Genomic DNA, 14608 nt, shown 5'->3' with positions numbered 1-14608 from the left:
TGAAAGAAATCATGACAGTTATCAAAAATTTACCTAATTCTGATCTTAATTAACCTAAAAATAAATCAGATTCGAAATTAATGTAAACCGGATTGAAATTGAATATTAAATTAATTAAGTTTGGTTTACATAAACCCAGATTTTCGTCAATAAATCTGTTACAACATAAATTAAAAAATCTGTCACCACATAAACAAAAAGCCTGCCAACAATTTTAAATCAGATATAAAAATCTGTCGTAAAAAAGTAAGTCTAACATAAAAAAATAAATCGGTCAATAAGAAAATAAGTTGACCACATAAATCTACCGTTTATAACAAGTCTGCTACATCATTCGACATATATATTCTTAAAAATCTATTTTCCATTTAAATCAGACAATTAACTCTGTCGTGTGAACAAATCTGACGTTTTTAAGAAAGTCTGACACCACTCTAACAGTAGATTTATTTTTCTACACAGATTTTATAAACAGACTTATTACTCGACAGATTTATTTTTTTGAAAAACAAATCTGCCGTCGATAAATAGTAAGGATATTTTGGTAATATTTTTTTTTTGTTATAACTATGTTCAAGGGCAATTTTGACCAGAAAAATATTCTAATAATTTTAAAAAAATATGAGTCATTCTAGTAATTACACAACTAATTTGAGTCATTCTAGTAAACTTCCCTAACTTTTAAATTGAAAAATCTTATTTTGTTACATTATGTTTGAATGGATAAAAATTGATAGGAAAAAATCAAAAGGATCGTTGGACATTAAAACATTGTGGAGCCTAAGAGACCAAACATTCAGTGCGTGAAACCCACATGGACTAACATGTTACATCTCCCTTTGCAATCAGTTGATAATATAAATACATTTTTTCAAACACATGATAGATACGAGCGGTACGTTTTTGATGATTTTTGTAGTATTACTGTCGATGAATACAAATGGATTCTAAACTATGTTAATCCGTTAATCACGTTGTAATGGAAATATAGGTATATGAATATTTGTTGACCGATTTTCTTTTCAACACCAAAGGTGTTATATATTGATGAAGTCCTTCAAACAAGATAGTAATCCGCATGCGTTTTTCATTTTCTTAGCTGTTTGCAGCACACTTGGTGAAGAAAAAAAGGATTTCATTGTTGCAACCAAAAAATTCCCATGTTCCCGACAAAAAACAATTTCGAAATTAATCCGCCGCTAATTGTATATTTATGATGAGTTAGTCTACGATTTAATTTGGTCAACAAAAAGTAACAATTACTAGTATATTTCAAAAACAATGTGTATTCTATCCATTCTGCATATTGTGCTTGTTCGATGTTAATTTTACTGCCATCACCATTTGGATCCCTAGATTAACATATTTTCCATGAAATTTAATGTTGCGGTTATATATATATAGAAATTGAAAATCGATTAGAATATAAATTTCTTGTTTTTCTTTTGTCGAGTAAATTTCTTGTTTATCAAAATAAAAAAATGTGTTTACTTGAAGCATTTCATTAAAATAGAGAATAAAATCAAAATCAATGTGATGTGACGCTTAAGAAAAAAATACTTTAAAAATTACAGTACATACTTTGGTGTCCTCATGAAATACCGTAAAAATTATTAATACTAAAAAGTCTAAAATATTGATTGGCATGTTTCTCTCTATGTCATGGTCCAGATTCAATTAAGAGGATATGTTTTTCTCCTATCGTTTTGAATAAATAATTAAAATTTAACATTTGTTTGTGTTTGTTTTTTTTCCCAGTTTCTGTTTCATAAAAGGGAAAAACCTGAAACTTCTAAATATTTTTAAAAGTCCATGGAAAAATTTTAAGCTAGAAGATTACTATGAGCTTAGGACACCAATTACTTCATTTCAACTCTGAAATAGTAATTTTTGTAGAAATGTTAGGAATGTAAATCACAACAACCTTTGAGCTTATCTCCAAAAAGAATCTTCAGTTGATTAAATTTTATAATACCTGATCATCTTGCTCTTTTCACTGCTTTTTGATCCTGGAAATGCCTCGTATATTATTTAACAATTGCTTCTTTGAGGGTCTTAGTAGCTGCTCCAACCTCTCTCTCTCCCCGTAAACGCTCCAACCTCTCTCTACCAGCGGCACAAGGGTTTGGCTTGCTTTTTCCGGCGGTCGCCGCCTCCGTCGCGGCCGCCGGGATCTCAGTTCTCTTCTCGGTGTTTCCCCTGTTGTCTCCGTCTTCTACGGCTGAGGGAGTGGCTGACTAGCGCTTCAGATCTGGTTTGCTCTGGTACAGATCTACGGTTCGCAACGGCTGAGGCGACTTGAGGACGGTCTCCTCCAGCGTTGTGGTCACCCAAACTCTGACGGAGTAAAGCCGGAAATTTTCCTTTGCGCTTTGTTAGATGCTTCGAGCGTAGAGGCGCGTGCGGCGTCGATAAGCTCCTCGTCGGTCATGTTCGTCCTCCAGCGGTGTCTGGGGGTGAGCTTCTCTGCGTGTCGAGTTGGAGGTCCGGGTTCGCCGGTTCCGGTAAATCTCGGTTTCTCTCTGATCTGTTTGTTGTGTCGCCTTGTGTTCTCCTTGCTGGCAGCGCGTGGAGGTCTCCGGTGGTGGTGGTTCGGTTCGTCCCGCCGGGTCTTTGTGGCAGCGCGTTGGTGAGTTATCTCTGGTCTGCTTCGGCTACGTCCTTAGCCCCAGGAGCTCCTCACCCTTCAAATCAGAATGGTATCGGCGGTTGTGGCCTGCTCCGCCTCTTGCTCTTCTCAAATAATCCATCAGCTTGGGTTCGTCACTTGAGGGCGGTTAACGGCTCAGGTTTGGTTTGTGGTGTATCAGTTAGGCTCCGGGTTCTGAGTGTGGCTTCAGATTTGTTTCCTTCGGAGGATTGTCCGTGTTCCGATCTGTCATCTCTATATGAGTTTACGGTTAGATGGGTGTATACGGTCCCAGTTGATTGCAATGGAGGCGGTAATCTTCGGCGCAAGATACTGAACGACGGCATCGTCGGTTTACGGCTTCTCCTCGTACCGCCGATGGTCTCTATTTTCTGGCTTGCTTTGGGTTCGGGTTCGGATTCTTCCCTCGGGTAAGCTCTGGGTACTTGATGGAAGCTGTAGGAGCCGTTGCAATCAGGGTTTGAGGGCGCCCGTCTCTCGGTAGCTCGCGGCAACCATCGGATTCACCATCTAGTACTTGCGGTTGATTGGTCTGGCATCGTCTCGTTGTTAACCTGCTTTCTCGCTTGAGTTAGTGCCACTTTCGGTTTGTTCCTTTGTTGGTGTATAGTTGTTGTTGTTTCTGATTTCCGCTACTTGTTATCTATGTATCGTCTGTCAAAAATTGAAAATGGTAATAATAATTTAACATTTTTACCAAAAAAAAAAATTTTTATAATACCTTTGTATGTTATATTTTATACTCAAATAGTCCTTTTAAAGTTTTTGTCACAAAACAGTCTTAAAAAAAGACCAAAATAACATTTTTTCATATTTGTTTTATTTTAAAAAAAAAAAATTGAAACCTTATCCTAAAATTCCACCCCTTGACTTAATTCTAAGTCTAAATTAGTTAATCCTTGGTAATAAAATTTATTTTTATCATTTTCTTTATTAAATGTTATTTTTATGACAAAAACTTAAATATAGCTATCTTAGAAAATTATTTATTTTATATGTAAATAATGCACAAACAAATTAACTACGTAATTAAGTACCTTGTGTCCCCTGTATTAATCATGTTTAAGAATCTAAGAAGACATAATCCGAGATCTTAAGCAACCATATGGGACATGTATGCCGTCTATCATTAGGTATACTAAATCCCAAGCTTCGGAAACATAGAAGTTAAATTAGGATCGAGGAAGCATATATACGAACTTATCATGGCTACTTTTTTGGGGGGCAATCAAGTGCATGGACGAAGCAAGTCCACGCTTGGTTCGATTTTTGATGTAATACTTGGATTCAGCGAAAACTGAAAACAAACAACGTCCCAAATTTTACGTTAAAATGGCGATGATTAATATTTTGTATCCTAAATCATATATATATTATATATATATATAGATATAATGTTTGTATGTGTATGTTGAGAATAGCATACATGACATAAAGTTTTATGTCCTTTTTAACATATAAAGTTTTATAGTCTTGATGGAAGATAAGTTCAATCTTTATTCTTTTGAAGATGATCAACTACATATGAACATTCTGGACTGTTCACTTGCTCTAATGTGGGAAGCTAAGCGACTCGAGTTTTAAACAACCCTACAAAACTAAACATATATAGTCATAATATAGAACCATGATTTGGGACTTATTTAAAAATTCGGAAAATAGATCTATCATGTACTTCATTTTTGGTAATGCGTGAACCTCTCCATAGGTCTGGGTACCACAATGTTAAAAAAATATTAATCCAATGTGGATAAAATAACAAGCAGTAACGGAAAGGAAAATTGAAAGTCTATGTCATCACATGGTATTGCCTTTTAGTGACATGCACACAAAGGGCCACATTGTTAGCTCAATATGAAACACTTCTCATAAATCCAACTTCAATTTCTACACCAGCTTTGGGAACACACAGTTCTTTCCATCTCTTTCTCCATTTTAAAATACGAATACTCCTCCATTATTCAACATAATTATATTAAATACAATTGTTTATTGATATTTTACTAGTTTTCTAAAATTTTGTTAACAAATGAATACATATGATATTTTTCTTATTAAGTAAATACAGCGATATTTAGACTTCGATACGTCTCTCCATGCAAATTCTGTAAATAAGTTTACATTTTTTTGTTACAATTTTCTGTCAATGATAAACATGCATGCTACAAAGTTTTACAGTAACTTGTGATATTTTTTTATGTTAAAGGGTTTATCCCAAAATAGTCACTTATATTTTTTTTGTAAAATAAATATGTCACCACTTATACGATTATACTAGGTGGTTTGCCCGCACACATGCTGGCATAATGTTTTTTATAGATATTTATTAATAAATGTACTATTAAATTTAATGATCAAAATTTTGAAGTCAAACATTAAATTTATAATATTTTTATGAAGCTTTTAATTTTTAATTTTTTTATTTTATTAATTTAAAACATTATTTTTCGATAACAATATTAATATCTTATATTTTAAAATAGGTTATTATCTTTAAACGATTTTTATTATATTAATTGATAGTTAGTTATATAAATAAAGAAAATATATATAAATGCTAATACAAAGTGATATTATTAAACCAAATTATTGAAATTACCAAAATATACAAAATCTCAAAATAAATCAAAAGCAAAAAATGTTCAACCTAACCCAAGTTTACATATTACATCAATCATAGTAAATAAAATGATTGAATTAAAATTATATTGTGAAACATCTCCCATAATAACTGAATAAGAACAAATAAAACATTAATATATAATGTATAAGATAAGAACCTTTGTTATCTATTCTTATATTCAATTCTAAATGCTATAATAGAATGAAAAATATGGTATAGTCAATGTATATTTTTCATTTAAAATAGAGACATGCTATTTTCTTCTAAATATAGATATTAAATAGTATTTTTAGTATAAAAACATATTTCTTTCTTTTCGAAATGATCTTTTAACTTTCAAACTTTAATATTTATAACTAAAATAAATCATTTGGAAAATACAGTTTTTTATAAAAATAGAATAACATTTTTCTTTACATAATAGTCTATTTAATAAATTGTAATTTAAACAAAGTTACAATTCTCTGAAATTCTTGAAAACCATAAAAGTAAGTAGAGTTAATTTTAAATTAATATTTTGAAAATATTCTCTTTTGGAGACAGATATTTTGAAAATATTTTAAAAAGATAATTCAATTCCCAATAAAAAATATTTAGAAAAATCACTAATAGCGAACAAATTTATTGTTATTACTTCTATATCTCTTTTTAGTATTTTAATACTAAAATAAATTTAATAATTTAGAAAAACATATTCCATGACATATTACGCTTACAAACAAATATAAATCAATTTTTGATATTTTTTATAAACCTATTTTTAATATTTTAGTATAATGATAAATCTAATTATTATATGTAGATATATACTACTAATTATAAAAATTAGTGAATAAGAAAAACAATGTAGATAAAAATAAAATAAATACATGAAATTATCTTTTCTTTTTTTCAAAAAAGGTTTTCCATTTATTGTTTTGAGATAATTTTATAATATAAATTTGTAATCAGATAAATAATGAATTATATTTTAATTATAGTTTAATTAAAATTATTTATTAAAACTAATGAGTCAGTCCTAAAATTATAGAGAATGTGACAAATAAGCAAAATCACTTCATAAATAATAGTATAGATTGGAAAATTTGTTCTATTGTAAATCTAAACTAATTATATTATTCAACAGTTGACTTTTTTGGTCATGTATTATTTATCTTGACTAATATATCAATACCACTGGATGATATTGCATAACATTAACAAAAATAGAAAATAAATTACGTATCCATTTCACACTGATTAATGTCATATATTCATTCACATTTACCCTCTGGGTATATTTATATAGATGATATATAAAAGTATATTTAATTTTTAAATGATTTTGGCAAGAGGTTATCAAGTCTATTTTTCTATCCCATTGCATCATTGTCTAGGTTTATTACTCTATCACTCTCCTGTGGTCCTTGACCTCTTTAAATTCCTCTTATCACTTTCTCAATTTCTTTATATCTCTATACCCCGAAACACTTTCTTGCACTTCCTTCCTTATTTCTTCTCTTCTGATTGCTTTCCTCTTTCTTCTGTCACATCTTCAACACAATACAAAACTTGTGGGATACATAAAAACCTCTAGTTTTACTAGATATATATAGCTTCCCTCCTTTTCAGCCCTTATTAATACCACCTTTATTTTTCTATATCCATCTCCATCTCTTATTTATTGTTCAATCAAGAGACAGAGAGAAAGCACACGAGTTAAGGGTTATTTTCTTGAAACATTGTAGAGTTACAGCTAATCAATAAGTAAAAACCTACAAGAAAATGTCTAACAGGAGATCAAGACAATCTTCAAGTGCTCTGAGGATCTCCGATGATCAGATGATCGACCTTGTTAGTAAGCTTTGTCAGCTTTTGCCCGAGATTCGTGAACGGCGCCGTTCTGATAAGGTATATTACATTATGCATAACATTCATTTCTTTTAACGTCTTCAAAGTATATATTTTGTTTTTATAAGAAATTTGTTTCCCTTTTCGTTAAAAGAAGCAGGGCCACAAATCAATAAAGAGTCGAAACTTTTGACTCCGGACAACGTTATTGTTTTCTAATTTGATAAAATGAAACTCGAAAAGCCATGTTTGTGTCATTGTGTGATGCCCGTGCATGTATGTGGTTTGATGATGTTTGCTCTTAATAATATATTAGGTGTCAGCATCAAAGGTACTTCAAGAGACATGCAACTATATAAGAAAGCTGCATCGAGAAGTTGACAATCTCAGTGACCGTTTGTCGCAGCTCCTGGACGCCGTTGATGAAGATAGCCATGAAGCTTCCGTCATTAGAAGCTTGCTCATGTAACCTTCCAATATATGTACTTATTATAATTTTTACCATATATATTTATTATATCTGTAATCGTGATTGTCCTTAATATATTTATTATAAACTTCTGAATTTTGGTCCAGCAGTTGCACTAATTCCTATTCAATAGTCTCCGAAATATATGTGTTATCTATTTACATAAACAATGGTAGGACTTTGAAGGAGAAAATTTTGATTCTCAAAATATTGGACACTGTGGTATCTGAACTCGATTGTGTCAGTTAAAGATTGAAGAAAATGCAGGGTGAACAAATATAATGAATAATCCATTATTACTATCTTGGTTTCCTTTAATGGATAAGTGGTATTTATCCATATCTTATTAAATATACAATTTAAAAAAATCTGTTGTAATAAAGAAAAGCATACATTACTTCTACGATACGTAAATTTTGTTATTTATTGGGTAAGCACCGGCTCATATTTACTGCGTCTCCAAATGCCTCTGACGTTGACGAAGTAATGAGAGGTTTGACATATAAATATATTCGACCAAATAGGCATGCGTGTATATGAATGCCCGACAAATCTATTTGAAACTTTGGTTCATGGGCTGCCACGTAACTACGTCGATGTGTTAGAAATGTCCATGAAGAATTATTACTTTGACGAGAAATTCATGTCTCTTTCTTTATTAGCATCACGGATGATGTGATTATTAGTTTTGTTATTTTTAATAAAAAAGATACTAAATCTGTTTAATTTGGATATTTGTTTATTTTTAAATTTTTATTAGTTTTTAATCTTCTAAAATATAACTATTATTTTAAATTAATATTAATTTTAGTTTATTCGGTTATAATGTGATTTTTTCGGTTTTTTGGTAAAAATCAAAAATTAATATTATTTGTTTATTTTCATGTTGTGAATTTTAGATAGTCGTCATGTCGAACCAATAGTTTCATATTATAGTTTCTAAACAAATAATAGTTTACAAAAAAGAAAAAAAATTATTAAGATAAATCATTTCACTACAATTTGGACGATAGTGAAAGAAGCATTAAAAAAAAATATTTCAACTTTCAAAAAATTAAATTTTTCAGTTGTGATGAATACTTAGTTACAAAGTGCTCACATCAATGTGTACATGTATATGTATGTAAAAATATATAAAAATAGTTGATAAATATATAAAGATATTATTAATTAATATTAAATGACATTTTTGTTCAAATAATACATGAAAGATAAAATTTAAATTAATTTAAAATTAAAAAGGCCTTGGCATTAGTCATTTTTTCATATAAAGAACATAAAATTATATATGTAAATAGGGGTGGGCACATATCGAATATCTCGGTATTTAGAAGTATTCGTGTCGATTCGATATTCGATGACTCGGATATCCGAAATATTTTAGAATTTTAAAGAATATCCGATTTGTAAATAAAATAAAATTTTAAAAATAATTGAAACATTTAATAACAACATTTTATTAAAAAAAATAAAACATTGTTTACCTTTTTAAATTCTAGTACCTAATATAATAAATTTAATTCATAAAAATATTGTAAAACTGATATAAAGTATAATATATATAATGATATATATAATTCTTTACATATATATATATATATATATATATATATATATATATATATGCATGTAACATATCGAATTAGATATATGTTCCTAAAAGTATTGGTATTTGTTATTTGTTTCTTTTTTGGATATTGTATTTTAGTATTTGATTTGTTTCGTAGAGTTACGAATATCGAGATTTTTTTGGTTCAAATCAAAACGGATAACAAATCGAATCAAAATTTATGAATATTTAGCTCAACTTTATCCGTAAACAATAAAAATAATATATATAGTTTGGCTTTTGATTCTTTATCTATTTTTATTCGAACCGAAAAGTCGAGAATTTTATTAGAACCATATATGTGAGTTTTATATTATTTTTTTAAAACGCAAAGTACATAGTGTGAACATATTTATGAATATAGTGTGAACGCGTTAGCATACTTATTATCAAATCATTGTGAGGCTGCGACGTGCCTATTATAGTGTGAATGCATTTATTACAATGTTTTTCTTTTAATATATAAGGGATACATAGAGTGGGCTAGGTTAAATGGCAGTAAGGTAAATATAAAGAAAATAGTACTAATGCCATTTATTGCCATTAACTAATTTCAATTATACAACATTTTATTTGGATATAATATGTTGGATTTTTATATGGACCGACTTAACAAAACTAAACTTTAAATTTAAGATCTTAAACTTTAAACTACACAAATCTAACAAAATGTAAATCATGATTGTAATTTTAAAGAATATACAACGACACACTTCTTAATATCAATTCATTTCATTTGAGCAGACCAGTTCTAAAATTTAGAGAATAATAAACAATTTGTAAAGAATTTTAATTAAAAAAATTTAAACAATTTTAGGAATTTATATTCATTTACATTTTTTCTTTAACGTTTTAAAAACCATTTGCCAATGCTTCACTTGTTTATGTTTAGGAACGGTTTACATTTGAATTACAACCCTTTATCACAATCAAAAACCTATTTATATATGTACAATAAAATCTCCAGAGGCAAGAAAACCCTAAAACATTCAACACACAAACTTAAGTTAAAACAAACAAAACGAAGAGCAAGGTTCTCTTTCTGTATGTGTGTGTGTTCAAAAAGCTAATCACAACAAAGAGGACATCTAACGAGTCCATTCTCATTACAATCAGGACACGTTTGAAAACCATAATCTCTATCTTCCTTTTCACTTTCATCATCTTCATTGTACACTTTGCAGCTCCCCGAACATGTCTCACATGGCACAAACCTTATATCTCCACAAGCCTCACACTCTTTCCCATTACCATTTTTATTCTCTTCAACCCTCTCGCAGCCTTCTAGAATCTTCTCGAGCTTCCCATCTTCATTCAACTTTCGAATCTCCTCTGCTCCCCCAAGATACTTCCTCCCCAAGAAAACTCTAGGTAAGGTGATCCCCACGTCATTATTGAATTTGCCCTCTAGTAATAACTCCTTGAGCTCGTCTCTAAAACTCGAATGCATCGATACATCACGCTCATCCACCCTAACCCCAATGCCTTTAAGTATAACCCTGACATCACAGCTATCTTCATATGTCTTCCTTATACCTCTAAGGCTTGTGAAGTAGAGTATCACATTACCATTCTCCTTGGGACGTTTACAACCACCATCAAACGAGAAGCTCCTAACGTGACTAGTTGACCGAAGAGGGCTAACGGAATCTTCAAGCCCGTCCATCATCTCCCACGTGTTGATCGTTTCTGGCTCTCCAGGAGGCGTCAAGATAGGAGTTTTGGGGACAATCTTGGGGATCTTGTCGTTCATCATACTTGACCATACTTTAGCTTCCATAAGCTTAGCTTGCATTTCCTTCTCTCTGTCTTCTTTCTGACCAAACCCATCTTCTTGTCGGTTCTCTCCGGATTGGTCGGTGGCAAGGTTACCGGTGAAATCTGCCAAGTGTATGCGGCTATGTCCGAAAGAGGAGTAGCAGAGCTTGAGAGATCCGAGGGTGGAGGAACTGAGAGCCAACATGTCGTCGGAATGTTGCGGTGGGTGTTGCACGGAGGGTCTAGGTGACATGTCTACCGGAGAATATCCTTGCCGGCAGTGTAGGCAACGTTTACGGTGCTTCGAGCTCGCACAGCCCATATCGAAAAACAGAAAATTTGACCAAAACAGAGGAAATTGAATTAAAAAAAACAATACGGGAAAGAAAATAAACACAATCAAATGATGTATCAAAGCTAGGACATGGATATTAGCATAATCATAATGATCATCGGAATCGTAAGTAGCCTCGTCGTCTGATTGCAAAATCTCTGTCAAAGAAGAAGCAAGAAATGTGGTGTTCTTGAAAAGAGAAAAAAAAATCAAGAACTTTGTGTTAGGTTGTTTTTGATTATTTATAAGGTCTACAGAAACCTTTTTTGCCATTTGATAGTACTTTCTCTGCATGGACTCCTCTTCTTCCTGCCAGTCGTTCTCTTGGAGGAGGGATTCTTTTACCTTTTTCAGATTTTACTTAAATTAGGAAACAATATCCACCGGTTTTAGAAAGAGTTCATAAATTTATTTTAATACATTCACTTGTCATTTCTTTTAAATTTTTCCACATTCACCTTCATATTTCCAGTATTCCAGGGATATTATTGTTTTCTTATGAAATCTCTTCAGCTTTACATCAAAATGTTTTGCAAATTACTCAAAAATTTCGAGTGAGTTTTGTATTATTACTAAACATAAATAGGAAATCTGAAATTTCCGTGTCATTGTGATTCGAACAAGCATTGTCTTCCACTTCATTTTACATTAGTTTTAAAAATTCAAGGTGGGTAGCTGCCCCTCCCACAAACAACATATAGCTTCACCTACTGGTCATGAATGATGACATGTAACACAAACACATGTGTCTGAGAGGCAGCTGCCCACAACCGTATTTGAGACCATTTATTGTAAATAATTCTCTAGTTTGTTTTATATAAAATAAGTAGTTTGAACTTGTCCAGACAGTTGACAAAAAAAAAAAAAAAAAAAAGAGAACTTGTCAAAACTGAAACAATAATGAGAATACTATAAACCATGACATTTAATCTGGTAGGAATACAACTGAAATGATTTTTACTCGCTGTTTCATTTCAAGTTACGTGCTATCATCATAGGGTATGCACAAATTATTACTAGCTATTGATGAGAAACATCTCACATCGGATATATTAGAATTAATCTATTACTATATAAAGAGTTAGGGCCAATCCACTAATTGCCAATTGATTTTAAGTTGAAAGCCTATAATAAACCCGAATCTAACATGGTATCAGAGCAATAATTTCCTTTGACCTAATTTACTACAACTACTACTACTATACCGATGTTGGGCCCTCTGTGGATATTATTCCCACATTGTCCATGTTTCAGACCTAGATGTCTGAGCGTGAGGGAGGGTATTAATGAGAAACATTTCACATCTGATATATAAGAATTAATCTATTACTATATAAAGGGTTAGAGCCAATCTACTAATTGCCAATTGATTTTAAGTTGGAAGCCCATAATAAACCCGAATCTAACACTAGCTAGCAAGAAATGCTGTAACATGGAAGTGTGTGTTGCGTGTGACGAATCAGGCAGTGGTTTAACAAGCATGACACACCGTTTCAGTACCTATTATTTGCACACAGTTGAATTAATCGATTATATTACAAAATTTATATTATGTCTTGATCTTTCTAAATATAGATTGAAGAGAAACGCGGACAGCAACGTAAATTCATAATATAATTTTTTGGTGAACAACATAAATTCATGATTGCAGTCAAAAGAAAATAAAACATGAGAGACTCTTATGCTATTCTCTAGCGACCTTAAAATAATCCACAATTTTCTCCTTTTCACTTAAAATAGTTTTTTTCAACGCATCTATATAAACTCACTTCTCCTAGAAACTAAAATCATCAGAAATTTATAAAAAAAAAACAAAACAAAAATACATTAAAAGAAAAAAAAAAGAATAAGAAAATGGCTGATAAAAATGTACTAGCAATATGTCTGGTGTTTCTAGTAGCATCAACTGTGGTGTACGAGGCGCAAGGAACATTCTTGCTAAAGATGTACTTGAGGAGGAAAATGTTTCGAAGGGCAAGAGACTTTACACCATTCGCATGCAAAGGTATGTTATTTTTGATCAAGAGACTTCGAGGTGGGTGTCCTGCGACTAGAGAATTCAAGAAATTCTTTTCACTCTTCACGTCTTACGTTAAATTCATCAGCAATGCCTCGGCCACATCGAAAAGCACAGATACACAGATCACATCACAAGTTGACGGCCTAGCCAGTGCTATGTCTGAATTAACTGCTGTTAAAGGCAGAGCACCAGTAAGTCCTTACACAGGCTGTAACGTCCTATAATATTTATTTAGCTTATGTTTTTGTTAATGAGTAAGTGAAGTCCACATCAGAAGATCTACCCACTCATCGTCAATAGGTTTTAAGTTGGAGGCTTGTAATAAACTTGAATTTAACATTTTTACTGATTTTGTTTTTGAACAGTCGAATACGGATTTTAGAGACGCAATGCTGTCAATGGGAAAAACTTTGATTGAACAGAAGAAAAGTGATTCACAGAGTACGACATTTCAGCAAAGGAAAGAGTTGGTCGTGGCTCTGGTGCAATGGACTAAAACCATCACTATATTGGTAAAAACTGCTGTGGAGTTGAGAGTAGGAAAGTCGATGGATATATCGAAGCTAGGGCTTGACGTTGATGTTAACTCCATTGTTGGAAGTGAAAGAATCGAAACTAGTTCCTCAAACATTACGACGGGAGGCCACAGCAACGTAAGCACATCCGGAAGTGTCACAACCACCAGATCAGAAAGAAACACTAAAACAGGATCAAACAATCATATTGGTGTAAGCACCGAAACTGGTTCTCCAAACATTAAAAACGGAAGTCAAAACAGCGGTTTATCACCATAAGTCAGCCTCGTTGCCTAAACTGGAAAATCTCTGTCGAAGAAGAAAGAAATAGATGTCGCGTTTTAGGAAATCCTTTGTTTCTCTATAATAATCCCTTATATATTATTTCCTCCCTTTTTAGTATTTGAAGTTGTAGATAATTTTTCTTGTTCCAAGTTAGATGATATTTTCAGTTACCAATACAAAATTTAACAATTTATGTTATATAACCAATATAATTACACGGTTTATTTTATTATTGGTTGAAAATTAGATGAATAGTTAATGATGTTTTTATTTAGGATATATAAAAGATTAAACATTTTCTTAATTTATGTACTTGATCTTAAAATGTCATCTATTAAAAATGGAGGGAGAAATTGAAAAGCATTATAACATGTGGGCTGTGATATTAGTCATCCTTTTTTTTTGAACACCTGATATTAGTCATCCTTATAGAGTCCTAAAAAAATAAATTTGTTCATTTAAATATATATTATATTTCTCATTAACTAAAAAATAAAATTAATTAGTAATCTACA

General features: G+C 31.4%; 3 protein-coding genes across 4 annotated transcripts; 2 read left to right on the top strand and 1 right to left on the bottom strand.

Moving 5' to 3' along the window:
• Nucleotides 1-6130: 6130 nt before the first annotated feature.
• LOC103854180 (transcription factor PRE5) lies at nt 6131-7681 on the top strand. Its single transcript, XM_009131106.3, has 2 exons — nt 6131-7163; nt 7420-7681. Exons 1-2 carry the CDS (start codon nt 7038-7040, stop codon nt 7570-7572), a joined length of 279 nt encoding a protein of 92 aa, XP_009129354.1. The 5' UTR covers nt 6131-7037; the 3' UTR covers nt 7573-7681.
• Nucleotides 7682-10058: 2377 nt separating this feature from the next.
• LOC103854181 (uncharacterized protein At5g39865) lies at nt 10059-12608 on the bottom strand. Its single transcript, XM_009131107.3, has one exon. It carries the CDS (start codon nt 11565-11567, stop codon nt 10248-10250), a length of 1320 nt encoding a protein of 439 aa, XP_009129355.2. The 5' UTR covers nt 11568-12608; the 3' UTR covers nt 10059-10247.
• A 279-nt stretch (nt 12609-12887) lies between these two features.
• Nucleotides 12888-14317, top strand: LOC103854182. 2 transcript variants are annotated; one of them, XM_009131109.3, is made up of 3 exons: nt 12888-13278; nt 13379-13484; nt 13659-14317. In XM_009131109.3, the coding sequence occupies exons 1-3, from the start codon at nt 13154-13156 to the stop codon at nt 14085-14087; spliced, it is 660 nt and encodes a 219-aa protein (XP_009129357.1). In that variant the 5' UTR covers nt 12888-13153; the 3' UTR covers nt 14088-14317. The 2 variants fall into 2 exon arrangements, with proteins under 2 accessions (XP_009129357.1, XP_033140773.1); XM_033284882.1 differs by having other exon boundaries at nt 12888-13484.
• Nucleotides 14318-14608: the final 291 nt, after the last annotated feature.

The sequence above is a fragment of the Brassica rapa genome, chromosome A02, assembly GCF_000309985.2.
Source record: "Brassica rapa cultivar Chiifu-401-42 chromosome A02, CAAS_Brap_v3.01, whole genome shotgun sequence".
In the NCBI taxonomy this organism is placed as follows: domain Eukaryota; kingdom Viridiplantae; phylum Streptophyta; class Magnoliopsida; order Brassicales; family Brassicaceae; genus Brassica; species Brassica rapa.
Note: the sequence above shows the minus strand (reverse complement) of the source record. Positions and strands in the feature narration are given on the sequence as shown.

Coding starts and splice junctions, on each gene's coding strand:
- LOC103854180 (XM_009131106.3), top strand. CDS start 7,038: ATGTCTAACAGGAGATCAAGACAATCTTCAAGTGCTCTGAGGATCTCC. Junction 7,164..7,419: donor AACGGCGCCGTTCTGATAAG/GTATATTACATT, acceptor ATAATATATTAG/GTGTCAGCATCAAAGGTACT.
- LOC103854181 (XM_009131107.3), bottom strand. CDS start 11,567: ATGCAGAGAAAGTACTATCAAATGGCAAAAAAGGTTTCTGTAGACCTT.
- LOC103854182 (XM_033284882.1), top strand. CDS start 13,128: ATGGCTGATAAAAATGTACTAGCAATATGTCTGGTGTTTCTAGTAGCA. Junction 13,485..13,658: donor CTGTTAAAGGCAGAGCACCA/GTAAGTCCTTAC, acceptor GTTTTTGAACAG/TCGAATACGGATTTTAGAGA.